General features: G+C 41.3%; 1 protein-coding gene across 1 annotated transcript in view; it reads left to right on the top strand.

Moving 5' to 3' along the window:
- The window catches only part of SUCLG2 (succinate-CoA ligase GDP-forming subunit beta), a 267,662-nt gene extending 241,655 nt beyond the window's left edge, over window positions 1-26,007 (top strand). Inside the window, exons 10-11 of the mRNA XM_037040913.1 lie at window positions 6,851-6,971; window positions 25,403-26,007. Coding sequence (XP_036896808.1) covers window positions 6,851-6,971; window positions 25,403-25,518 — 237 coding nt within the window. The 3' untranslated portion in view covers window positions 25,519-26,007. The remainder of the gene's footprint in view (window positions 1-6,850; window positions 6,972-25,402) is intronic.
- Window positions 26,008-26,563: the final 556 nt, after the last annotated feature.

Here is a 26,563-nt window from a genome sequence, read left to right as displayed (position 1 = left end):
TTGAGGATAAGCATGAACCAAATCCTGTGTCAGGGGTTGGCCCCTATCGGCCAAATCTGGCCCATCACTTGTTTTTGTAAATAAAGTTTTATTTCAACATAGACACACTTACTCCTTTACATATTGTCTACAACTGCTTTCATGCTGCAACAGCAGAGTTGAGTAGCTGTGTGACAGAGACTGGCCCACACAGCCTAAAATATTTCCTGACTATTCCTTAACAGAGGGAACTTACTAACACCTGGTGTAGGTTCATGGCCCCCTGAGCTTTACCAACTGTCCCAGAAAGCCCTGAATGTGCTATGGTGAAACAGACCTAGGATTGAACTGTGATGACTTAGACCCTAAACTCTCTGAGCTAGTCTCTCCATAAAATGGAGGTCATAAAACCTATCTTAAAAACTCAGTGTAAATACATGTGGATGCTGATTCACATGTATTCATTGTCTTCCTGGACTCCCGGAAGTCTTCATAGGTGTCTTGAAACCAAAGACTTCTCTAACTCCTTCTCATGGCTGAGAGCCAACTTGCATAAGACTGAGTGATTTGGCTCCTCCTGGTGTGGTCTGTCTCAATTCCCAGCACTTTACTTCTCGAGCCCCAGGCTCCTAATGCTCTGGGTTCTATTCAGTGTCTCAACTACACCAATTGCACCAATGTCTCTTCTACCCCTAGACTTTTGCTTGTGATAGTCTCCTGTCTCAAGGTATTTATTCCTTAGTCTTCTATTAATCTCCTTGGCCTCTTCCTGACTGTCCTTTAGGTTCTAGCTTAAATGTCACTCCCTACTACAGGCCCTCCCTGACCACCCAGTGTAAAATGGGCCCTGCCCTATGAACTCAGAATCAGGCTTTCCTCCCTTTCACAGCTATTATCACAGTTTGCAATTTTAGCTTATAGACTCAGAACATTTGTGTCTATTTCTTAAAAATTCTTGCCAGCTTAGCTGCTGACCACGCACAATGGTTAAAAAATGCCAGTGCAGAGGAGGTCCACAAAAATGTTTTGAATAAATGACTCCCTTTTCATTGATCAATCGGGCAATATTTGCATTTCATTTAAAGGAGTCCAGATAGTGTTAAGGAAAAAGGACTCAAGGACACGGACAGCGGTGTGGTGATTGCAGAGGGAAGGAAGGTATAAGGGGACTGAATGGTAATGGAAAAAAAATTCAATGATAAAAAAAGTCAAAAAATAAAGAAAGAAATAAAAGAAAAAGAAAAAAACTGAATATTTGATCCTGACAACAGCCTGGCTGCATGATTTGATATGAGGTGTTTTTGACCTTTCTGATACTCAGTTTTCTCACCTGTAAAATGGGATAGGTAATATCTGCCTCATGTGTTTATGGAAGAGCTGTGGTAATAAAGGAGAAAACGTAAGCACAGTACACATTATAGGTCCTCACTAGGTCTGAATGACATTTGACTATAAGTAAAGCTGTAGCCCTAGTGATTCTTCAGAACTTCCCTCAGTTTCCTTATCTGTAAAAGAGGCATACTACTACTTATGTATGAAACTTAACACATGTAAAATTATTAGAATTCTATCACCTACCAAGTTCCTAGTAAACATTAGCTAATGTTGTATTTGTGATTATTATCAAATTGTATCTTTTCTTAGAGGTTATGAACACTTTTCCCAGAAAAATATTCATTCAAACAAAAGTTTATAAATAATTGCAAGAAATTCATAATTTCCCTGCAACTTATACCACTACCCTACATGCATGCGCTATAATCCTTTGCCATTATCTGACTTTGAGGCCAAATCCTTACACTAGTCATGGAACTTATCTAGAATTATCTACTGTCCCCTAAAATTGTTTTGTGTGTGAATTTATTTCACTGGGGTTCCCTAATGTTCATCAGATACTGAAAATGATTATTTTCCCCAAAAAAGGCTTTAGTCATGAATTTTATTGGTTTGTTTATTTCAGGTTGAAAGGAGTTTGTTAAATACTAAAGTCCGTTACTGCTTTTCTTCTTTAAATTTCATTCTTTACTTTAAATTGTTGACTAGAATCTGCCACCGGAGTACATATTTTGCCAAGCCAAACACACACAGCTACGTAAAAACCTGCACTTGGGCTGCCTGCCCACCTGCATAGCTGCCTATAGCTGCCACCACCTGGCCGGGGGTCTGTGATGTGCGTGGTGCATCTGGCACTGCAACAGCCCCACTGGGTGATCTTTACTTTTGAGACAATAAATAGCAGCCCTTGTGATTCCTTACCAAGAATTTGGAAAAGCCTCCTTGCCAAAGCACTTAAAGATCTTCTGGTCTCTGGGTACTTATGTAGACCCAAGTGCAGACTTTTTTAAACATTCTGTTTAAGAGAAAAAAATAAGACTATTAAAATTGCTATTGGTATTGTCAAGGAATGGCAATTAGTACTTGTGATAATGAATGGACCATGAGGCACACATCGAAAATCTGGCATGCATTATAAATGCTAAATAATAATGATGATGTCACAATGCTTTCATTTTCTAACTGTCTTAATTTCATTCTCAGTTTGAGATTGCAGATTATAGTAGTTAATTATAGAAATGGGCCCAGAGTGCAACTTAAATCAGATTTCCATTAAAGTGTAGACTGCAGCAAATTACTTTATAGTGGGTGAGAATGGAATCATTTCTGGTGGAATAGGGTCTTCCTAACCCCCACCCTGTGGTGATCTCCTCTTGGTGCTCTGTAGTACACAGCTTCCTGAGAACCTGCTTCCTCAGCTAAGCAGTCTGTGCACATGTGTCTTATTGCTCTTCTTGTAGAAATCCTGCGTTGTTGGTTTCACTCCAGCTCTCCTCCTTCACTCTCCCCGTCTCCCTGCTTTTCTGTCTCTTTTGTATTTCCCTCTCTCTGTCTCCTCCTTCCCTCCCTCTTTTCCTCCCTTACCGATTTCTTTCTTGCTCTCACTGGTTCTCTCACTCCCAACACCCTCACATGATCACTCTGTATATCTCCTGTACATCTCTTCTCTCCATCCCTCACTCCCTCTCCTTCCAGTCATTCCTCCCCTGTCCCTCAAAGGAGGTTACTTTAAAGACGTCTCTGGAAAAAGAAGAAATAAGTGAAAAGAGCCAAGTTCTCATCCTGGTCCCAGGCCCTGGCCCCTGCCACTCCACCTGGCCTGCAGCATCTTAGGTTATTTCTCATTCAGCCTGTAGTTCCTGAATTAACCAAGTTAGGTGATAGTCCTGCCTTCATCTTGGCTGCTCCCTTCTACCCAAGTTCTTGCTCCTTACTTCCCTTCACCTACTAAAACATCACCTCTTCAAGAAGCCTCTTGTCACAGCAGCCTGCATCCCTAGCCCTGCCCTCATCTTGGCTCTGAGACATCTTTAGACCCAGGATTATAACTGCTTGTTTCCTGGTCTGGCTCTCAAACTAGTCTTTGTATTCCTTGACAACAGTGATACCTTATTTATCTCTCTGTCCCAAGTTCTTAACTCTGTGCCTGATGCAAAGATGATTGCCAGTGAATGTCTGTTGAAATTGATTTAATTCATTCATTCTTGAAATTTATTTATTAGATGATTACACTGTGTCATGGATTGCACGAGCTGCTGATGGAAACACCACATAGTCCTATTGGAGAGGAGTGCAAAGGTGACCCATACAGGAGTGTTGCATTTTGGGGGTGGGTGCAGGGCAAGAGGTGAATAAACCACATTGGAGAACAGCAGTCCACATCTCAGCAAATCTAGCAAAGCCCATTATTACTCTATTGTTGGTAGAGGGCTTTTCCTCAGGTTCAGCAGCATTTGAAGTGATTATCATATGAAGAGTATCTATTTTTAATGTCAGGTGTTCATTAAACACAATAAGATGCTGATATGTAAGAGACTCATGGGAACTGATACCACCTCAGGCAACACCAGATCATATTTGACACTCCTCCCAGGATGCACCCCCACTGAGTAGATTGAATCACAGAGCCACGCGCATCATGTCACCTTCTGCCCCCTCGCCTCCCTGTATAGGTGAATTCATGTAAGCATGTTGTATGTGATACAACTACTCCACCGAGCAATCATACTGTTTGAAATAGACTAACAGAGTAATGACTCTAAGGTGATGATATGGGATGACCTCACTGAGAAGCAATTATTGATATCTGAACTCAGCCTTGAACACCATGCTGGTGGGAACATGGCCTAGGTGTTCACATGCCAGTGTGAGCTTTACTGGAGTGTGGTTCTGCACAAACTTGAGTGAGCCTCAGCCATTCCTGGTCCTGAGTTCCTCTCTGGAACCTATGGAGTCAGCGTTGCTCTTGAATGTTGCTTCTTTCATTATCCTGGCAAGTTCCTCTCCATCCCATAGCTATTTGGAAACAGCTGCTATAACAAGCCTCAGTGCTAACAGCATTTAAAAGCTGTTATTAGAAAGCAAGCTTCTGCTTACCAGTCAGCCTGCTGTGAATGGTAATTAGAGATTTCTTCTGAGGGAGTAGCCCCAATCTGTAATTGGTTTCAAAAATATTGCCCATTTGTTTTCTTAAGTCATTCCCTATTTATTGAATGTCAGTAAGTTTGTTTTTCTATTTGAATACAACATAGCTGCAATCCACTGAAAGGTTTTCTTAATTTTTACTTGCTGTTTAGGTAACCTTCCCCTTTCATCGTTGCTTGTTGAAGTAGATGCATGTATATTGCAGCCACTATGGAAAACAATATGCAGAATCTTCAAAAAAATAAAAACAGAGCTGCCACATGACTCAGCAGTTCCACTTCTAGGTAGTTATCCAAAGAAAACAAAAACACTAATTCAAAAAGATCTATGCACCACTCTGTTGATTGCTGCATTATTACAATAGCCAAGATATGGAAGGAATCCAAGTGTCTTATCAATACATGAGTGGATGAAGATGATGAGGTATATGTACATACAATGGAATTTTATTCAGAAATTAAAAGAATGAAATTTTGCCATCTGCAATAACATGGATGGGTGCAGAGGGTATTATGATAAGCGAAATCAGTCAGAGAAAGACAAATGCATATAACTTAAATGTGGAGTTTTTAAAAACAACAACAAACAAACAAAACACAATAGTAATAGACCCACAGATGCAGAGAACAACCTGATGGTTGCCAAGGAGAAGGAGGGTAGGAAGATGAGAATTTAAAATAAAAGAAATAAATGCATGTATAAATATTAATTGAGTGTTTTACAGGCATGTACTAAATACTTCATATATACAGTAGTATCCTCATTTAGTCCTTTCAACAAACTTAGGAACCAGGTACAATTTTTCCCATTGTATAGATGAAGAAACTGTGTTCAAGACAAGGTATGTACCTTGCCCATGTGGTGTGTACCTAGATCCCAGCTCTAACAGCTGGCATGAATGAAAAACCGATAGGTATTCTGGAGAGCTTTCTTTGAGCTTCACCACTGCTACATATTAGCTTTGTGACCTTGGGACACATCCTGTGACTTCTCTGAATGTCTGTCTCAACTTCTCTGAATGTCTTCTCTGAATGAAGGAACGGCTCACCTTCCCTGTACTTCCTGAATCGCTTTCTGGCAAGGATAAAAATTAAAAAAGGTTCATCCCTGGCCAGGTGGCTCAGTTGATTGGAGTATAGTCCCATACACCAAAAGGTTGTGAGTTTGGTTCCTGGTCAGAGCACATATCTAAGTTGTGGTTTCAATTCCTGATTGGAGCATGTATGGGAGGCAACCAATTGATGTTTCTCTCTCTCTGCCTCTCTTCCTCATCCCCTCCCTCCCTCCCTCTCTAAAAATCAGTAAGTATACCCTCCAGTGGAGATTGTTTAAAAATGAGGGTTCATATAATGGCAGTTTCTAAACTGTTGTGTGCTGAACAAATGTAAGGCACCCTTCTCGTATGCTTTGTGTAGTTAACTTAGCATGTTGAAATAATGGGATTTAAACTGGCAAGCAGCACACTCATTTGTGCTCTGCAGTTAGTACAATATAATTTAATTGTGATTCTGTTGTTGGAATTTTGATGCCTCCAGTTTGATGAATAACCATTTTTCTGTGGGTGTTATCAGTTAATCTAGGTAATGAATTCTCTTCATTATCTTGTTCTTCATGTTAATTATGAAGGATTTTCTTATACCTATTTATCAAATCAGGACAAGTAATTTTTTTTGCCCACACACCTTTGAATATGGAATATGCACAAACAGGTCAACATGATGGGTTTAAATGTACATTTCTAAAACATTTCAGTCAGTGGCTTGACTTTCCTTATATCCTAACTTATAGTATGAGCTTGTATATCTTTTTTGGGAGGATCTATGTCATTTTTTATTAAAAAGGATGTTATCTAAGAAAATTAAGCTATCTCTGACTTTTGAGTGTATACCTCTTGCATGCGAAAATGGTATTAAAGAAGCATGGAAAAGTTTCCAGCTTTGCCTGTGAATATAAAACAACAAATAATAAGTTCCTAGTTTTGAAATATTCTATAAGGCACCATGACAGATAAATTTAAGCACAAACCATGGGGAGAAAAACCATTAGCGCCCGAAATTTTATATGATACTACTCATAAAAGAACAGTTCCAGACAAGTACATAAGAAAAAGCAGAAGACAATATACAGTAAATAAGTGGTGATTGAATTCACTTTGAGTTCAGAGGCACAACTGATGGGATAATACGGGTAAATATAATAATGTTACATACTGATATTTATTAGTTTACTACTAAATTTTAACTTTCTTAATATTTTCTAAGTCTTTTGTTTTATATTTTATATTCTGTGTTAAAAAGGAGTCTTTTTTAATGGCCTCTGTCGTTCAGCCAGTTATTATTGAGAATGTTGACTATTAGCATTTTGATGGGCACCTTTCTGTTTTTGAGTTCAGGTTGAAGCCATCCTCGTCAATATTTTTGGTGGAATTGTCAATTGTGCCATCATTGCCAATGGGATCACCAAAGCCTGCCGGGAACTGAAACTGAAGGTGCCCCTGGTGGTCCGGCTTGAAGGTAAGTTATGAATGATTTCCACAGTTCTACCACCCTTTCTCCAAGGTCAGGTAACTAGAGTGTTCTGCTCTCACAGACTTCCTAACAAAACATAAGGAAACACTGGACTAAATAGCATGAAATAAATGCAGTATGGCAGTGGTTCTTTGAACACCTAACAGGCTAATATATATTGAAGCTCTCCAAGAATGGCATATGTTATGAACTTTTCTGAATTTATTCCAGAGTAGAGCCCTTTTCTTATGAATCATTTCATGAAATTAGTGTTTTGGAAGAAACACTTTGAGAAATGCTGCTCCAAGAATTTATTCATCAAGGAAGAACAGTGGTTCCCAAAACTCCGTGTTCTCAGCACTCCTTACATGTTAAAACAGTGGACCCAAAGAGCTTTGGTTTCTTTGTATTATATATTTCAGTATTTATTGACTGATTTAATAATTTTGTAACAGAAACTTTTAAAATATTTTAATAATTAAACTTATTTTTTATTTTTTATATTATATGTTTTATAAATAAATACATGTGCTATATATTTTATGAAAAATAATTACCTTGACATTTTAATTAAAATAGCATTGTTTTTGAACTTCCTTTAATATGCAGCTATTTGCTTCTTCATTTTCTCTGTTGCAATATGTTGTTTTGGTTGAAGTAGATGAAGAAAATTGGCCTTCCATAGAGTTACGTATTTAGAAAAGGGAGGAGTTTTTAATAATCACTTCACATAATTTTGAATATTCTTTGGTACTGCTAATAAAGCAATAATTTCTTTATTAAAGATATTTTATGTGGAATCCGAAATTATTTTAATGACCTTTTCATACTCTGTTATACTAAAATCTGTCTGTCTTACGCATTAGATTTTACATGTGTGATTTGTAATATCATGCATTGATCATGTGGAACATTTTGAATTATGCAATCTTCTCAGGTTTGACACATTTAAACATACAGAACCAAAAGAAATTCACATTTGTTCATATCACACCATTCTCATCAGAGAAGCTTTTAAGTACTGGAAACCTATCAAGGTGGTAGATGCAAGTTTTCCAGAATTCTAATTTTCATTTAAATGTATAAATTTTATCATCAGCCACAGAACAGTCATTTGTTTCCCTGGAAGCAACAGATTCACTTCACCCATTTTGAGAAAATGTCCACCAGGTCACTGAGTCAGCACAGCCATGGGAAGTCTGTTGTTCTTCCAAGGAATGGGACTCAGTGAGAAAGTGGGTGGTTTAGCTCTTTGAACAGTCAGCAAATGCTATTCCTCAGAACAACCATGAGTTCAGCACACAGCTTTGTGTACATTTCCCACATGGTCATACAGAGGATTAGAAAGACCTGTTTTTGGGGTTTTTGGTTCTTAGATTTTATTTATTTAATTTTAGAGAGAGTGGAAGGGAGGGAGAAAGAGAGGGAGAGATTGATGTGTGAGAGGAACATCGATCAGAGGCCTCTCACAGGGGCCCCAGCTGGGTACAAGTTTGCAACCCAGACATGTGCCCTGGCCAGGAATTGAACCTGAGAAGCTTTTGCTTTGTGGGAGAGCCCCACCCACTGAGCCACATACAGCGTCCACCAGAAGTAACACCTGCTTGAGTGTAATTAGTAAGGTAATAATATGGATGTAATAATTTATAGTTTTAGTTTGAACATTTCACCTAAGATGTCATGTGGTGTGCTTAAGTGTGATATTGTTATGTTACAGAATCACATGCTTGTGATTTTATAATAAAAAGGGGGCATTATTTGTGTTAGACCCTGTATGTAACTCTCTATGAGGCCCTTTGGGAGACTGCCTTCAAGAAAAAAATGTTTTCTAGAAAACTATAGAAAATTACCTTTCTGGAAAACAAATTAAAAACAAGAAATATCATCTAAACAAAGAAATAAAAGGCAACTTAAAAAGTTATTTTAAATATTGAAAAAGAAAAAGACCTATACCTAAGTGTTGAGGTTTGGTAAAATTAATATTTTTTACTGTTCATCAAGGACATTCTTACTTGAAAGTGAGAGCACTTGGTGGCAAGTGCGCATTGATGAAAACAGGGTGACGGTGCGGTTTGTGCCACTGCTTTGCTTTTGTGGTAACACGAGCAGTCTCACCCACCATCACTTTTGCTTCTTTACTATCAATGCCAACAGAGTTTTTTTATCTTTATTATGATTATTTTATTATGATCACTACTACAAAAATAGTTTTTTTTACATCAGGGACCATGCTTTGAGAACCACTGAAGTAGAGAAGGAAACACAGACACTCTAATGTGAGAACTATGCAACAGGCCTGTCAACATCATCAAAAGCTTCATATTAGCCCAGGCCAGTGTGTTTCACTTGGCTGGAGCATCATCCTCTAACTGGGAAGTTGAGGGTTCAATTCTAAGTCAGGGCACATACCCAGGTTGCATGTTCGATACCCAGTCCAGGTGCCAATGACCCCCAGTCTGGGTTCATATGAGAGGCAATGAACCAATGTTTCTCTCTCTTCCTTCCTCTCTCCTTTCCTCTTTCTTTAACAAGCAATGAAAAAATGTCCTCAGGTGACACTTCAGAAAAAAAACACTTCAGATTACAGTGATCAAGCAGCCCCCTTGAGTAGATTTTACAGTATCATTCTTAAGACATATCCACTTCCCCATGCTGTATGCTGGTGCCATAATTCCTGAGAAACGTCCTCAACCTAAAAACCAGGCATATTTTGACCCAGCAGTGTACCTCTGTCCTGAGAGGTCAAGGCTCCAGCCCAGCTGCAACCTGCTCTTCTCTATTTGCTTCTTTCTTCATGTCTCTCTCTCCTCTCACTCTCTTTTTTCTCTGAGACTCTCTGCTTCACTAACTCAGATCAGTACCATGTAGACTTGATAGAAGTAATGATCACAAAAGAAAAAGAAAAATAGCAGAAGCTCCAGTTGGCACAGTTTAATATGGACATTAAAATATCTGAATGAATTAAATCTTGTAAATGTAAATGTAACATAACTGATTTCAATGAAAATAATTTAAATAGCAGGGAAATAATTGGCAAGGCTGCAATAAAAAGAAAATTGATCAAGGAGCTGATGGTGAGTTCATCAGTGTAAGTGTAACTATGAGTACACTTACAAAATGTTGATGGCTGTTTTCAGGGTTAAAGTGACCAGTGACCCTCAGATTCTACATGTCAGCTCTTGTTCTTACAGAAGAGCAGTTCTCCAAACTAGTGTCTGTCCCTTGAAAATTACTCAAAGTGAGTGCATGCCATGGTGTACCCTTTGTGTCCTGTGATCCTCCCTATACCTGTGTGTCAACAGAGGTGCATAATTATTAGCTTTTAGTACATTCCTAGAAAAGAAATTTACCTCACTTTTATTTTTCCACAAAGATTAAAAAGGATCAGTTCTCTTTTTCACACGATGCTTCGTATTCCAGAGGGAGGAAATGATCCCTGACGTTTAACATAGCCCTATCATGTGTATCTGAATAATGAACATGCTGAAACATGCAAATGCCACATCCAAGATTACCTCCTTTAATAATATCTGTTGGCTGTATCAGAGGTCTGCCCCAGGTACCAGGAACTTTGGACATTTCTAAGTTCGTTAGACAATCACATTTTCATCTTTTTAAGTTAAAGTTGAAGTTAACTTTTAAGTTAAGTTTAAGTACTTCCAAGGTATATGCCTGTGTTTTTAATTACTTAATTGATGTAATAAATACTGTTTTCTGGTTATTGAGCTCCAGGCATTGAGAATATATGGCAATACAATAACTAATCTCAATTACTATATAACTGGGGAAATAAAAAAGAAAAAATCTAACAATACAAGAAATATACATATGAAATGTTAAGTGTTTACCCTCCTAGAATCTGCCTCTGTCTTAGTAGCAGTGGCCTTCGGGGCTTCCCAGACAGCCACCAGCACAGCGTGTGGAGCCTTCAGAAGTACTGACACCTCACAGTGTCCACTGTGACATGGGGAATTACTTGTAGTGAGTGAAGATAAGCCCAAAGAGGACACTGTCACCAAATTTATGTAGGCTAAAAACACCCAGGTGACCTTTGACACTACTCTTCCTTCACCATCATGCACCTATCCTGCAATAAGCACCTAGTTTACTAAGGGAGGAGAAACAGGAGAGTTTTTGACATTTCTGGAATCCTAGGTGATATTCTTTTCTTCCTCTTGTGGGAATTAGCATCTTGTGTGATAAATGTTGTTGGTAGATACTGGCTCTCATGCTCGGTATGGTCGTGCAAAGGACACTCACTGACACTGTGATTTCTGGGAAACAAGCAGCCCTACCCCAAGGTCCCCAAATTATATTGGTTCTGCATAATTACAAAGGGAAAGATGAAGAATCCTGCTCCAACTCTACTCTTGACACTAATAGTTAATAAAATGCAGAAACTGGAGATAGTATTATCCATAAAGGCCCCATAAAGGATCTAAATAAAAACCAAGCAAGGGCTCTACATGCTAAGGGAATGCAGACTACTGTGAGGTGCGTGTCTCTCTCAAGCTGGGTGCCTGCTGTTGCTCAGCCCACTTTCATTGGCATCCCCCCCCCTTTTTTAATCTCCCTCAGTATTGACTACTATAATTAAAGTACATTTAGGTATATGACTTAGCAAAGAAATATTATAAAAGGAGACCTTCCAAGTCAAATGTGGAAATCCTAAAGTGACAGGCCGGAAGTCGGGACCTGGTAGATCAGTGGCTATCCTGGAGAGAGAAACGGCTTTGCAGCAACATTGCATGGCTAAAAGAACAGAGTGGGAACTTCAGGTTAGTAGCCAGAGTCCATGACGTTAGAATCTAAAACCCAGGCAGGACTGTCATACAGATGTGCAGAGAGAGAAAGAGGGGAGCTGGGGTTTTACATTGAATAGCCAGGAGAATGATGGCTTAGCAGATGGACTTGGGAGAGTTAAAAGTGGGAACTAGAGAGAAGGGGAGACTATTACATTAGGGCATAGCCATCCATAGTGGTGGGATGAAGTGGTAATATTAGATGTGAAGGCAGAGATTTGCAGATACAGAGGATGAGCCAAGGAGATGTCACCCCCACCTGCAGCCCCTCTGGGACTTGCTGCATTGGACTAAACAGAAAGAGAAAAAATACAAAAATACTAACAAAATGAAAGATGTAAGAATTATGAAAGAAATAATAATAAAAATATACAATAACTTGAAAGTTCTTTGGAGTAGCAAAGTGAAATTTGTCTCACTGTCTCAGTTGTTGGGATGACCCCTCTTTGGGTTCAACTCCGGTCCTTTTACAGTTCCAGGTTTTATTGTTCCACTTGTGGAAATTTTTTTAAAAAGGAAGGAAGAAGAGATAAAAAGGGACAGAAAGGGAGAAGGAATAAAACAAGAAAGAAGAAAAGAGAGGAAGAAGGAGATAAAAGGAAAAAATAGAAACGGAAATAAAAAATTACTTTTAAAAAAGCCTCCTGCTGGCTTCAAACTGGCCGAGCCAGTTTTGCTAGTCTTCCTGGCTTCAGTAGGCTGAGGGGGGATTGATTTTGCTTTTCTCCCTTCCAGATCCCAGGCCAGCCTCCAGCCAAATTCCCCAGCAGCCTCCTGTCCAGCAGGTTCAGGTGCACACTCTCCCTGGGCTTTAGGTGTGGACTAGGGGCCTTCTGCTCCACCATGGGAGTGCCTCGTGTCTGGGTGGGGAAGAGGCTGGAGCTGCTGCAGCAGGAGAATGCCCCAAATAGCCACCGCGTGTCTCTTTTTTCACTTTTTCTTTTAGAGAAATTACTCTTGCTCAAGCCTGCTGCTCCACACAAGGGCCTGTCCTCTCACACAGCCCAACTCTCCAACTAGACAGGGGACTATCTGGGTGGGGGCCCGTCATGGCCCAACTCTCACCAGCTGGTGTCCATAGACTCCACGAGTGCTCACAGCCCCTGTGTGTTTGCTACTTAGTCCTTATTTCCCTCTCTGTGACTTTAAGCAACCAGGTCTCTCCCAGTCTGCTCAAACCTTGTTTGGCATGGGAGGGAGCCGTTGACCTGATAGAGCCCTGCAGAAGAGCCCAGCAGGTGCTGGGCCTGGGACTGCAGGCACCCTGGTCCCCAAGCTGGTCCCCGAGCTGGTCCCAGGGACCCTACTGCCCTGAAGCACTCTCCTTACTGTCTGATGTTTCAATGTCTGCTACAATTTTTGGTCTCCTATCTTCATGTATGCTGTGGTACTTTGGCTGTTCACTTTGTTCCTGAGTTGATTGGCTAGGTGTTTCACCCATGCACAGGGGGAAGTGGAACCCACTCCTACCTATCTCACTTCCATCTTAGAGTCCTCACATTCTTTTTCTTTAAAAGACTCCTGAATAAATTAAACGACCACATTTGGGGAGAGGGGTGGGAGCTTGTTAGCTTTTGTCAACAGTTATTTCTGTTATGAATAAAGAACATATAATCTGGGTTTTTTTCCTTTTTAAAGTGTATACCTACTTAACACAGAAATTATCTAGATTGTTAATTCAGGCCAACCCATGATATTCTTGAAAAATATACAGATATTTGTCAACACTGAGAGTATTCAATGTGCAAGTGTGTTTTAGCGAAAGCTTTAGATTTTGTGGGCAGTCTTACAATTCTATTGTAGATCACAGATCTTTTTCTTCAAAGAATGTTTCTTTTTTAGAATTCATTTTCCTTGTTATTGTCCTACTTAAATTTGTAGCAAACGTCTATGTCTCAAATATGTCTGGGGAAGAAATTGCTTTTCTCTCAGGTGCTTATTATGATTCCAAGGTAAGTTCATGAAGAAATAATAATGAGCCTAGATGATTTGGAGATTGGATCCTGTTTCTCTTAGCCAGATCTTTTCAATTTGATTTTTCTACCCAATACCAAAAGGTTTGTTTCAGCAATATAAACATTTTGATTATTTAAAAGTTTTTTTTTCTTTTTTCATATGAGAGAGAGAGAGAGATTTGTTGTTCCACTTATTTATTTATACATTCACTGGTTGATTCTTGTATGTGCCCTGACCAGGGATCAAACCCACAAATTTAGCATATCATGATGATGCTCTAACCAACCAACCTACCAGGCTAGGGACATTTTGATTCTCTTTTGCTAAATACCATTAGCAATAAGAGTCCCCTCTGTTCCCCTTCTTTATCGTCCTTATCAGTCTCTCTGATGTTCCCTAATTTCTCTCCAATGTTGTTGAGACTGTGAATGTCTCAAGGCAGAAACTTTGTATTCTGTTTCTTTTACTCTTGTTTCTTGCATCTCTTCTCCATGGATACTTCCTTATCTCTGCCCTCTGAAATTCTGACAAATTGGAGCCACAGCCAGAGGAGTGCAAATCTCGTGTCCTTCTTAGCATGGACACGGTAACATTGCCACATGATGCTTTGGTCTGCTAAAGCAGAAATGACACCTTGAGTATTAAGGTATAAAGACATAGCCACAGAGCTCTCAGCTGTGTCCATGCACTTTGCAGCTGTGCTCATTCTGCAAGTTTCAGTTGTACTGAAGTGTGGGACCAAGGGAGAAGAGCAGTCATTGTGCCTTTGGCTGTCATCAAAACCAAATGAGATTTTGGACACATTCTTGTTCTATTATCAAGCCTTAAATCCTCTCATTGTCTAAGCCAATGAACACTCCTGAATGCCTAAACTTTGCCATGCTTAAACATTAGACCAAGCCTCACAGAACCTAACATAAATTATTAGTTAGATTAGTTAAACCGTCTTCAGATATAATGTTTATCTCTCCAGACAAACAATCTCTTATATCTGGCACTCTGAGCTTTTGTTTTTTTTTTCCCCCAGATAGTTCATGTGAGTCACTGAAATTTATACCATGTTCGATCCTCTCTGCTTTACACAAGGGAAGCCTCTGGCACAGGGTGGAAAAGCCATGCTGAGGTGGCAAGACACACACTTCCCTTAAGGAAGGTGGCATCTGCAGGATGCAGCTTTTTTTTCCTTTTTCTTTTTCAAATGTAATGACTTGAGGTTCTCCAACCACCTTAATACTGTATAAAGGCAATTTAGTGTCAGGCTTTAATGGGATTGCACCTGGGAAGCCCCCTACTCTGACTCTCATACCCTCCTGTTCTTTCCTGGTGCCTCTAGCTTCAGCCTCTTGTTGAGGCCAGCCTGGCCCCTGTGTGTTTCCTAGAAGTCCCAATCCCACAGAGTATTAGTCTGTTAAGCTTAGCTAATAACCATCATTCCTGTTGTCCACAGCCCATCCAGCCAGGCATGTTGTTGGATTGAGTAGACCAAAGAGATTCTTCTCCATCTGGGTTTTGATCCTGCTGAGAAATAAGACAAAGGACTCAGGAGACTGAAATATCACCTTCATTACCGATAAAAAGGTTGAAGAGTACACCTTATTGTGTATATGAGCTCCTTACTCTGAACTCAGGAATTAGTCAGCTTGACACACCTAGTCACAGGCACCTCCCACCTCCAGGGAAGAAGCATAAGGGGTCAAAGACTGCCTGGGCTCACTGTGAGCAGCCTACTCCAATTTGAGGGCAGAGGAAGGGGTTGGCTGCATGAACTCAGTTCTTCTTTCAGATGTTCCAATCAGGTAGGTCTCTGTCACCACCATCCAGAGAGTGATAGAGACCAGGAGTGCTGTGCTGATGACTAGCCCTTTGCATGGAAGGAAATGCCTTCTCTAATGCACACTGCAGGTCATCAGTCTGCCTGCAGCGTGGGCTGCCTTTGTGTCAGATGCCCACCCTGGTCTAGGTAGTGGTCATCCCTGCAAAAACTAGAGTCTAACGTTGTTTCCCTGAGCAGAAGCTATGCATGAGTACTTGAATAAGTAAAGGTTTGAGAGCTGGCAGGTATGGGGACCCACATCTGAGTCCCACCTTGTATCATCACAACACCACTGGGTATTTTCTGAGTTACCAGTCAGTTCATTGTTTCCATGCCTCAGTTTTTTTATGTAAAAAATGAATGTTAAATTTGATCAGCCATCAAAAAGCAAGAGCACATAGCTGTCAGAGAATTGACACCCAGGTAGGTTCCATCTGTACTATTTTACAGGTGGCTCATGTGTTCTGTTAAAATGACTCCCCGAGAGTACCACCTTGGGACTGCCCAGAAGCACAGCTTCCTAAGACTTCGTGAGCATATTAGACAGGGAGGACACATAGCTTTCATCTCATGGCACTTTCAGGTTATTGGCAATGCCACCTGCTGTGCCGATGAAGATTCTGAGGCAGGATTCCAGCTCAGTGGTAATTACTGTCCACCACAGTTGTGGGAAAGGAGAGAGGGGGCACTGGAGCCAATATTTGCTACTGTTGATTCAAAGAGCAGATTTGGAGTTTTCTCCCCTAGAAATACAAGTACTGCTATACCAGAAGTAGGAAGTGTGGCTGCAGGCTGGGAAGGTACCGGATGAAGCAGGGTTCTTGGCTTCTGCCAGGCCCTGCAACCACAAGGCCAGCAATTTGGATTGAATGGAGCAAAGGTCTAAACCTTTTCTGTAAATGGCCAGGTTTTAGGCTTCATGGGTTTCCCCCCCCATAATTTTCATTGTGCAAAAAGTAGCATAGAGGATATGAAAGGAAAGGGTGTAGTGGTGCCACAGTAGGTCTTTAATTCAAAGGCAGGCAGTGGGACATAACTTGCAGCCTGGTGGAGAAAAGAGGTAGCAGCAAGACTGGGAATTCTGGAAGCTCCTCCATGGTAGCTATGTCTGAACCTCCCTCCACCCTCATCTCTGAAGTACTCCATGAGAGTTGAGAAAGAATTTGGCAAGCAAACTAAGCACTCAGAAGATAACTCCTCACAAAACTGTTAGCAGTGAGGTCCACTCAGTCATTCCTCCATGTAAGTACAGAATCATGTACAGTGATGCCACTTGCTAGGCAGCAGTGGGGTTCAGAGCCACCATTTCAAACAAATGAGAATTCTTGAAATCACCCACAAATTAAAATGGACATGGATTGAGGTGGACGTAGGGAGGTGAAGTCCACATGCCGATGTTTTGGTGTTTAGAACAGTTCCTTCTTTAAAAGATCATTCCTGTCCCTTGCAGGTGCAGAATTGTAAACTGTTCTTGTTCTTTTCTTGTTCAACATTAAGGCACCTGTACTTTTGCTGCTTTGAGAGTCAACATGGTAAAAGCATAAGCCCTCAATAGATCCATGTTAGACTTGGTCCTAAACCCCACTTGTGTGACCATAAGCACATACACACCATTCTTTGAAGCATAGCCAAGAACCTGGCTATCAGCTCCCTCCCACTGGAGATGCTGACTTTTTCTGTTATCATTGGAATAACTGTCAGATTCAACCCGGGGCAGTGGTTTCTTCTCACCATGGGAGAAGTCATCAAGGAATGGTGTGCAGAGGGTACAGCTCCCCAGAGTATCTTTTGTCATCTTTAATTTTATACAATCTGAGGGATAAACATTTTGATAAAATACTCACCCAACTGCAGTAAGTTGCCTGGATTGCTCAGCTGGTCTTTACAGAGCCAGGTGTGAAATCTCAGCTCCCTCATCTGTGAAATGGAAATAAAAATATGTGAGCCTCATAGGGTTATTGTAAAGATCAAATGCGCTTTCGAATCACCTAGAACATGATTAATACATGTTAGCTGTCATTATCTGAGCTCTAATACATAACTTGAGTGTGGGCAGACGGAGGGCTGCCAACTCAGCAGGGGCTTTACCTCTGATCCTCAATCATTATCCCACTTCTGATGGTACTGTAAGAAGACAAAACAGTTGTGATCAGTTGTCCAAATTCACAGGTCACCCAAAACTGGACCCCCTCTATCCGATTGTCACTTGAAAGGACAATACAGAGGAGGAGCAAGAGCACAAGGACAGTGAGCATTTTAGGAGGAGTCTGCTGCTTTATAGAATTTGGTTTGCTTCCACCCACCTCCCCTCCCTCAGTAAAACAAATAAACAAAAGTGTCACTTGCTTTGAGAGTGGGTCAGAGATTTTAGGACCTATGGGCCACAGCACCTTTAACAACCACCCAGTTCTGCCACTGAAGCTCAGAAACAGCTTCATTTAGCTGTTCCACCAGAACTTTATTGATGGACAGAAATTCGAATTTCACATAATTGTCACGTATCACAAAATATTGTCCTGATTTTCTTCCAACTATTTTAAAATGGAAAAATTATTATAAGCTTGCAGGTGGTGCAGAAAGGTGTCACTGCCTTCATTTTACCTCCAGACCACTGTCCTGACTTGGAACACAGAGTTAGAGTCAGGCTTGTCATGGTTACTGGTTGTTCGACCTGAGCAAATTGTGTCGCATCTCTGGGCCTCAGTTCCCTCCAGTAAAAACAAGAGACTTAGCTTAGAGGTTCCCTGGGATTCCTGTCTGCCCCGAGAGTCCAGGCCGCATGGTTGTCCTGTGCATTTGCAGTCACACAAGCCCAGATGCTGGTCCTGGCTCAGCCTTTGACTTGTGGGGGACGTCTGGGAATCCTAAGCCTCTCAGTGCCTCAGCTGCCTCGTCGGTAACATGGAGAAAAAATGACATCATTCTAGGATTGCTACAAAGATTAAAGTGATATGATATTTGTGAAGCCCTTAACTCATGTATCCAACAAACATTTAGTGTATCTATCTACACTCAATAAGTGCTACCTATCATTCTCCTTAAAAAAAAAAAAAACTGACTTCATATTAATAGTAATAGTTTTAAAAAGACAGATTCTACACACGTCCTGTGATAAGAAGCCCTGGTAGGGGCGCACCTTTTGAACCAAACCCTGTAATTTGTGTCCACTACCATTGTCTTCTCTCCCTTGTGAGAAGAGTAAAAGAATGAGCTCCATAAATTCACCTTGCAGCTCTGTTTACAGCTCTCTTGCTCCACCCAGTGGCAGGAAGTCAGTGGTCAAACAGAAAGAAGAGTTGGACAATTTTTAAGACTAATAATTAGTATTACTATTTTCTATGATGCTCTGTACTAGCGGAGCAAGACTTTATTTTAAAATTATTCCCTTTTGATTCTTTGTGCATTGCTATGTTTCAGGCATGCAGTGGGTAGATAACCACTTAACTGAGTAGTTTTCAGTTAGCTGATGTAAAGTCCCCAAAGTTCGGCCAGCTGAACAGTTTGTCTGATCAGGTGGTGATTCCAAGTGTTTCTCTGGGGGAGATACTGGCAGGGGCAGGGCTGCTGTGGGCCACATTTGGCAAAGCTCAGTTTTCCTCACCTCTCTATTTGACTTTTTGCCCCTCTCTCTTTCTTTTCATGTGCCTGTCCTCTGGATTATTCCTCATGACCCTCTCTTTTCAGGTTTCTCTGGGGTCTCTCTCTCTCTGTGACCTTCACTCATCCTCTCTTCTTTTTCTTCTACTCCTCCCTCTGCCTCCATTCTCTTGTCTGTCTAAATCTCTAGTCTTCCTCTATTATCCCTTCTGTCTCTTGTCTCTTTTTTCTGTTTATGTCTCTCTCTTCCTCTGTATGTCTCATCTTCTGTCTGTTCATCCTTCTGTGTGTGTATCTCGTGTCTCAGTCTCTCTTTGACTCTATTGCCAGTCTCGCCCTCTGCCTCCATCTAGTTCTTTCTTTCTCTAGGGGTCTCTGTCTCTCTCTGTCCTCTGTCTCTGACACCACCACTCCTGCCCTGTGCGGGAGATCTTTGACCAGGTCCCCTGTATATGCTCCGTTTCCCCTCCTAGTCTGTGCCTGAGCTTTCTGTTTCAATATGAACATTCCTTTCAAACAGCCTAGTTCTGAGTGTGCTTAGTATATACTTAATAATTAAGACTGTAATTAAACTATAACTGCAAGTATAATTAAAATTCACTTTAATGGATCCTGAAATTATGAAGCAATTAGATATTTGATATGGTCCTGCAGGGATAGCCGGAGAAGGGAGGGCCCTGTGTGCCCTCTGACCCTGGCCCTGCCAGCTGGCTCTGAACCAGGAGCGTGAGGAGCTGCTGGGCAGAGGCCTGGCAGCAGCTGGGAACCCTCACCAGAGGACACTGCACACAGCCAGCTGCTGAGGCCCCTTTGAAAGCCCCCAGAGAACCCTGGAAAAGCTCAAGAACAAGCTCTCCTTGTTTTTCATCAGGCCATTTGGAGTTTCTATCACAAACCTAACACAAAGGGTTATCTGAGGATGCTGGGCCAGCAAAGCAATTAGAAAAGTACCCACCTAGCCCTTCCCTCCACCATCTCACTTTGCACACATAAGCCCATCTGTGGCAGTTCACTCCATCCACAAGGAGCTTCCCTGATGAGCAGGCCTGAAAAAATGTCAGCTTTTTCTGAAGCTTATGTTTAGTGTGGATGAGAGAAGAGTCAATAAGTACGAGGTACTCTGGAAGCTCATTTTACAATCTTCTGCTCTAGTTTGGGATTTGGGAAGTGATGAAAAGAAAGCTTCCCCAAAGAAATGCCATTTACAGAGGTACCTCATAAACCAGTGAGTATCAACCAGGCAAAGAGAAGGCAACAGACCTCCAGGTCGAAGGCCAAAGGCTCAGCCTGTCTGCAGGGTCACAGATTTCCAAATCAGTTGCCTTTCCCTCCTTGGAAACACCTGGCGCTAAGTTGGATGCTAAAAGGGATCTTAATTAATGGATTTAGTTAAGCTAATTTAGATAGGTCGCAAGGAAGAGCACTTATTTTGGAAACAAAAAAAAGTCTTCATGTAGAGGTAAACTCCTGTGAAGCTGAATAAACAGCTCTCAGAATGGAGTGGAACCATGGTGACACTGGCCCCGTGCAAGAAAAGGGTCTGGGTTGGAGGCAGACCTCAGGAGCACCAGGGCAGCCCTCATCTGTTCACCTGACTCCACAGCCCTCTGCATAAGTGGTGTGCTGTTCTCTTGTCTGCTTGTGTCTCATGAGTCCTTTTCATGCTACTATGCTCATCATGGGTACTACCCATAGCCATGAACAAATCTACTGGGACAATCTGACAATGACCATCATCCGTATTTGGACCGTCCTTGGATCAGCTGCAATCAGTTTTTTGAGAACAATCAATTCTGCCTCAGGGAACACTGTGGTCCCTCCTCCAGCAGGGACAGTGGATAGAGTAGGTTTAGCCAGATGGGATCTTGGAAAGAGCAGGCATTCTAATTGTGCCTGATTTTTGCTCTTAAGTAATTTGTAGCATCATTGAAATTCAGGTGATCTCATGCGTGGAATAGTGCTGCCAATTTTAAATGCCAAACAGGCATTTAAACAGGAGTCCCCAGGAAATGGAAATAGAGTGAGAACAGCATAGAATTTTAAGACTGAATCCTGCCAGTCACTAAGCCTCAGTGCTCTTGGCTGAAAAAGGAATGGATTTGGAAACAAATTCTGATCTAACTCATCAGATCATTGTACAGGTCAAATAAAGTCATGTGGGAGGATATTGTAAACAACAAAAATGCAGAGTTTTTTATTATTGCCAACATTATTATTATTATGACACATGTATATAATATCATAAGGAGTTATTCAAGATTCAAAACAAATGTATCAAGTATTAGTTCCAGAAGTCATTTAGACCAGTGACAGGGCGTGTTGAATGCTCATTCCACTGCTTCCTAGCTATTACTATCCATGCTTGCCAGACATTAGTCTTTACTTGTGCCTCAGTCCTCTCATCTGTAAAAGGAGGAATAATAACAGCTATCTTGGAATCGCCACTGAGGAACAAATGGCCTAATACACTTAGAACCCTGGAATAGCCTGTGACACGTGCTAAGTGGTAGCTGCTATTGCTGCTTTTACTATGATTGTCACTACAACTAACACTGCTAATTCGTGTATCAGTCCAGTTACACAGACAGCTTGACAGGCCTGAGTAAGACCCATGCCCACATCAGGACTCACACCAAGGAGAGGAAGAGTTAGGGACAAGGACCCAGGGTGCCTGGAGAATCAGGCGGATCAGTCTATTTCTTGGGGTGATCATTGAGGTCTTGGAATCCATGTGTTGAGATTGGAAGGTGCTCTGAAGAAGGGAAGGGAGAGAAGAGCCTTTTGTATCTTAGGTTAGATTTCTTCCCTGGGAGATTGGAGAACCCTTGTGGAAAGAATTCTAGACTATGCCTGTTTTAAAGGAGATAAAATTTACATATTTATGCCTTGGCTCATATAGCTCAGTGGATTGAGCATGGACTGTGAACCAAAGGGACACAGGTTTGATTCCCAGTCAGGGCACATGACTGGGTTGCAGATGAGGTTCCCAGTAAAGGGCGGGTGAGAGGCAACCTGCATTGATGTTTCCCTCTCTCCTTTCCTTCCCTATCTCTAAAACTAAATAAATAAAATCTTTTTAAAGTTTACATATTTACTTTTTATTCACCTTCTGGGCCAGTTGAGGTTTTTGCTTCATGCTGTGTCATTACTCATGCTGGCTTTCCCTCCGGATTAATGTAGGTATTCCCTGGCCTGGTTCCAACACCTGCCATTGTCTGGTCCTCTGGCCTACTTTATAGCCTCTGGGACTTTGGCTGAAACTCCACCAAATCAGTCAATATACACACAGACATTGTGTTAATGAAATAATAGATCTTTACATATGCATTAGTTCAGTAACAAATTGCCCTGAATTGTCCTGACATTGAGCAGCTTAACACTTGGGAACATTGATGAGCTCAGTCTCTGTGGTGGGGAATTAGGTGTGGCTTGGCTGGGTCCTGAGGCTCAGGATCTTTCCCAGGGCTAAAATCACATCAAGGCTTCGCTGGGTAAGGGTCGTTTCCAGCTGCACTCACGTGGCTGTGGGATGAAGGCCACCATTCCTCATTGGCTGTTGGCCAGAGGCTGGCGTCAGTTCCTTGTCTCCTGGGTTTCCTGTAAGGAAGTTGGCAGAGCAGTCAAACAATATAGGAGTCAGAGGGAACCAGGTGGAATCATGGGGTTTTGAGTTAGTCTCAAAGGTGGCATTCCATCACTAAGGTTACATTCTTATTCATAAGAAGCAATTACCTGGATCCAGCTCATTGTTATATGGAGAGGATTACACAGGGGTGTGAACAGTAGGAGGGTGGGGATTGATTGTTTTGGCAGCTACCTACCACATTTACAAAGTAATATGTTGTTCAAGTAAGTGCTAGCTCGTGTAACAAGAGGGAAATGCTGAAATGTCAGAGAATTAATAGAATGTTCTTTCTCATTTATTATGAGGTCCACGAAAGTGAGTGGGGTCCTCTGCCCTAATCAATTATCCCTGTTGAAGGAGTCATTGCCATCTTCAAAAAGGTGCCTTCCAGGCTGTCTAGGCTGGCAATGTTCCAGACAGCAGACTCTGAGACCAGTGTCCAGGGTCCCATTGGAGACTTTTATGGGCATGTGTTTTCTTTCTCTTTGCACTCCAGTGGCCAGAATTCAGTCATGTGACCCCATCTGGATGCAAGGGGTCCTGGGTACTGCACACTGCTTGGGCAGCTACCTCCCAGCCACAGCTCCCCATGGTGGAAGCTGGCCTGGTCTGCCACAGATACTTTTCCACTTACAAAATGCTTTCACATGTGTTATTTCCTTTGCTTCTCACCACAGCCTATGCTACTATCATCATTCTCACCCTCACTTTACAAGGGAACAGACAGGCGTTGCTTTGGAACAGTTAGGATTATGTAATTGGAGAGACTAGGGTTCACATCCTGTCTCTGCCACTGTGACCTGTATGGCCATGGAAAGGTTCTCTAACCTCTCTGTGCCTCAGTAATGGCATCTCGTAATGGGCAGTAGGACCTTTTCAGTCATGGAAAAGACTGAATGTAAGTCACTTAGCATTATATAGGACATATGTAAGTGTTTAATGAATATTTGTTATAAGGAAGATGGTCATAATGTTGTATCTGGAGATAAAAGAAGTTGGGGTTCAAAGCAGTGAAATGATTTACTCAAAACTACAAACTAAGGCACAACAGAGCCAGGATGAGAGGCTGGACATTTCAGTAACAACTCCCCTGCCTTTCGAGTTAATGCTTTGCAGAGACCACTTTCATCAGATTCCTGTGTCAAGCAGTGGCGAGCGAGCATTGAGCCAAAGACCCAGTGCTGAGTGTCCCCTTCACCACCGCTTTGGTGGGCCCAGGACCCCTGGAGAGTCAACACAACATCGCCTTTTCACTCCACCATTCCTTTTTAACTCAGCTTTACCTTTTGTATGAAACATGCTGACCTTGTGCCTCCTTGATCCTTGCATTCTTACATCCTCCAAGGTCTAGATTTCAAAGTCTTTGCTTATAAACAGGCTGTGTCTTACTAACTAGGTAAAAGTACAGGAAATGATGGTATTTCATTAGACTCTCAAATATTACCACATCTTTTAGGGGCTTGGTCACCGAAAGAACAACAACAAAAAAAACATTGTGTGTTAAGTCATCATTCCCAGAAGCAAATGTTTGAGTAGAATAGCTTGGCCAGCAAATCCTCCAGATCCACCAGGAATGGCTAAGAGATGCCATCAAAAACTGCAATGGTCCTTTTCAGGGCCTCTGCCTTTTTTTAGATAGAATGAGGAAGAAGCAGGAATGAGCATGCTGAGGACTGTCATAGTCCCCAAAGCAGTGGATTCATGGCCATAGGTGGGCAGATTGTCTGAACCTCCAATCTCAGGTCAGGCCATGACTCGGACCCTTTATGTTAAGACATCAGGACATGACTTCTTGTATGGACCAAAACTATATCACATCTGCTTGACTGTGGATTTTCAGTAACTTCAGCTTTCATCAGTAAAAAATGTCCCTTAGTCTCTCAGAAGTTGTATCTTTTATCTTCTTTTCTAGTTGGACCACTGCTTGATATAGATCTCATTACATAATCTTTCTTGTCAGGACATTGATTAGAACGTACATTTCATTGCTTCGCTAGTGAAAAGCACAGAATGAATACTCTCCTGCAACCCAATACCCTGATTTACCATTCTCTGGCTCACTTTTTACAAAAAGCTTTTTCTTTACTTTCCATATTCAGACTCTTCAGTCAAGGCATAAATCCATTTCAAAAGATTTTCCTTTTTAAAATTTGTTAACAAGTGTTTGTTAATCTTTCTTTTTTCACAGGCTCATAAGCACCTCATTATTTTCATGTTTTAAATGCCAGAGAAAATATAGGCAATATCTTTATAATGTCACACATTTAGATGTAAAGAGGGGGAAAATAGCCCTGGCTAGTAGGGCTCATTTGGTTGGGCATTGTTCTGCAAACCAAAAGGTCTTGGGTTCAATTCCTGGTCAGGGAACATGCCTAGGTTGCAGGTTCAGTCCCCAGTCAGGGTATGTGCTAAAGGCAACCTCCCAACCTCCCTTGCCTTCTCTCTAAAAAAACAAAAGTAAAAAAATAAATTTGTCATCTGGATTTATTTAAATAGCCATATATGCATCATACAAAGCTGAAGCTGAGTTGTAAATGAATTATATTAGTGAGACCCAGGCATCCCATGATTTCAGTTTTTATGAAACTTCTTAGGGCATCACCTGCAGTTTCACACCAATGACTGTCTGTCACCCCTCTTCTAGGAACCAACGTCCATGAGGCCCAGAGCATACTCAGTAACAGTGGGCTCCCCATTACTTCAGCTGTCGACCTGGAGGATGCAGCCAAAAAGGCGGTGGCCAGTGTGACTAAAAAGTGATGCTTTTGTCATTGTCCCCTGGAGGAAGAAGTCTGTTTTACCATAAAAATGGATGGTTCTCTCTTCACTGTGAAGGAAATGGTTATCGCATTGGGGAAAAATATGGGATGGGGAGGAGCAAGAATTGTATGAAAAATCTTAAATCTGTGTCATCTTGAGTCAGAAATCTAGACAGCCTAAAAAATCTGATTTTACTTACCGTCTATTAAATTAATGCCTTGTGTTCTCCTACTTTTCTGTCACCCTGAACCTGCTCAGTAGGCATTGTGTTGCTGACTTTGGAGAGCAGTCTGTGGCCAACAGGCCTATATTCATTGACAGCAATTTTAGTGGATATTTACTCCTTTTGAATAAAAAGATCTCAGGTCATCAAAACCTCAGACAAGACTACATGTAGCAGATTAGGTATTGGAAAGGCACAGTTAAAACATGCAAACAAATAGCTGTTATACACTGTCACACTTTTTCCAAGTTTCTGATTCTAGCACATGGTTGAAAAGTCCATGAATATTCCAAAGTATATTTTACAATGGGAAGTCCACACTTCCACATGACATTCCGTACCTGGATTCTACCACTTGCCTTAATATTGAATATACTCCTTACCTCACATGAAAAATAAGGCCAGAAACCTCATTTGGATTTTCAAGTTGATGATTTCATTTTAATATGAAAACTGAAGAGAGCTGATTCTTTGGAAATCTCTTTAATTAAGACATTCCAAGATGAAATTACTTTGTGTCAGTATTTCATCTCCCCCTGTCCTTCTGAGCCCCCACAGACTCTACCAGCTGGGGAAATGTAATTAAGAGGATATGACTTTTTTTCATAATGTCCATTGGGGGGAGGGGGTAATTAGGTTTATGATGATATTTTGGTAAATTTTTATTTGTATACAAATTTAAATAAAATCCTGTTTTGTAAGCTCTAAGATCTGTGTATTTCTCATTTTGTCAATATTATTGCTTAAACACTGTTTTCTTTTACTAAGACACTAGTCTTTGTGTCTCAGGCATAGCTCCAAAATGAGAAAATTTGGGGTTAT

This window comes from Sturnira hondurensis, unplaced genomic scaffold, assembly GCF_014824575.4.
Source record: "Sturnira hondurensis isolate 20B ecotype Veracruz unplaced genomic scaffold, ASM1482457v3 Scaffold0002840, whole genome shotgun sequence".
Classification (NCBI taxonomy): Eukaryota; Metazoa; Chordata; class Mammalia; order Chiroptera; family Phyllostomidae; genus Sturnira; species Sturnira hondurensis.
Note: the sequence above shows the minus strand (reverse complement) of the source record. Positions and strands in the feature narration are given on the sequence as shown.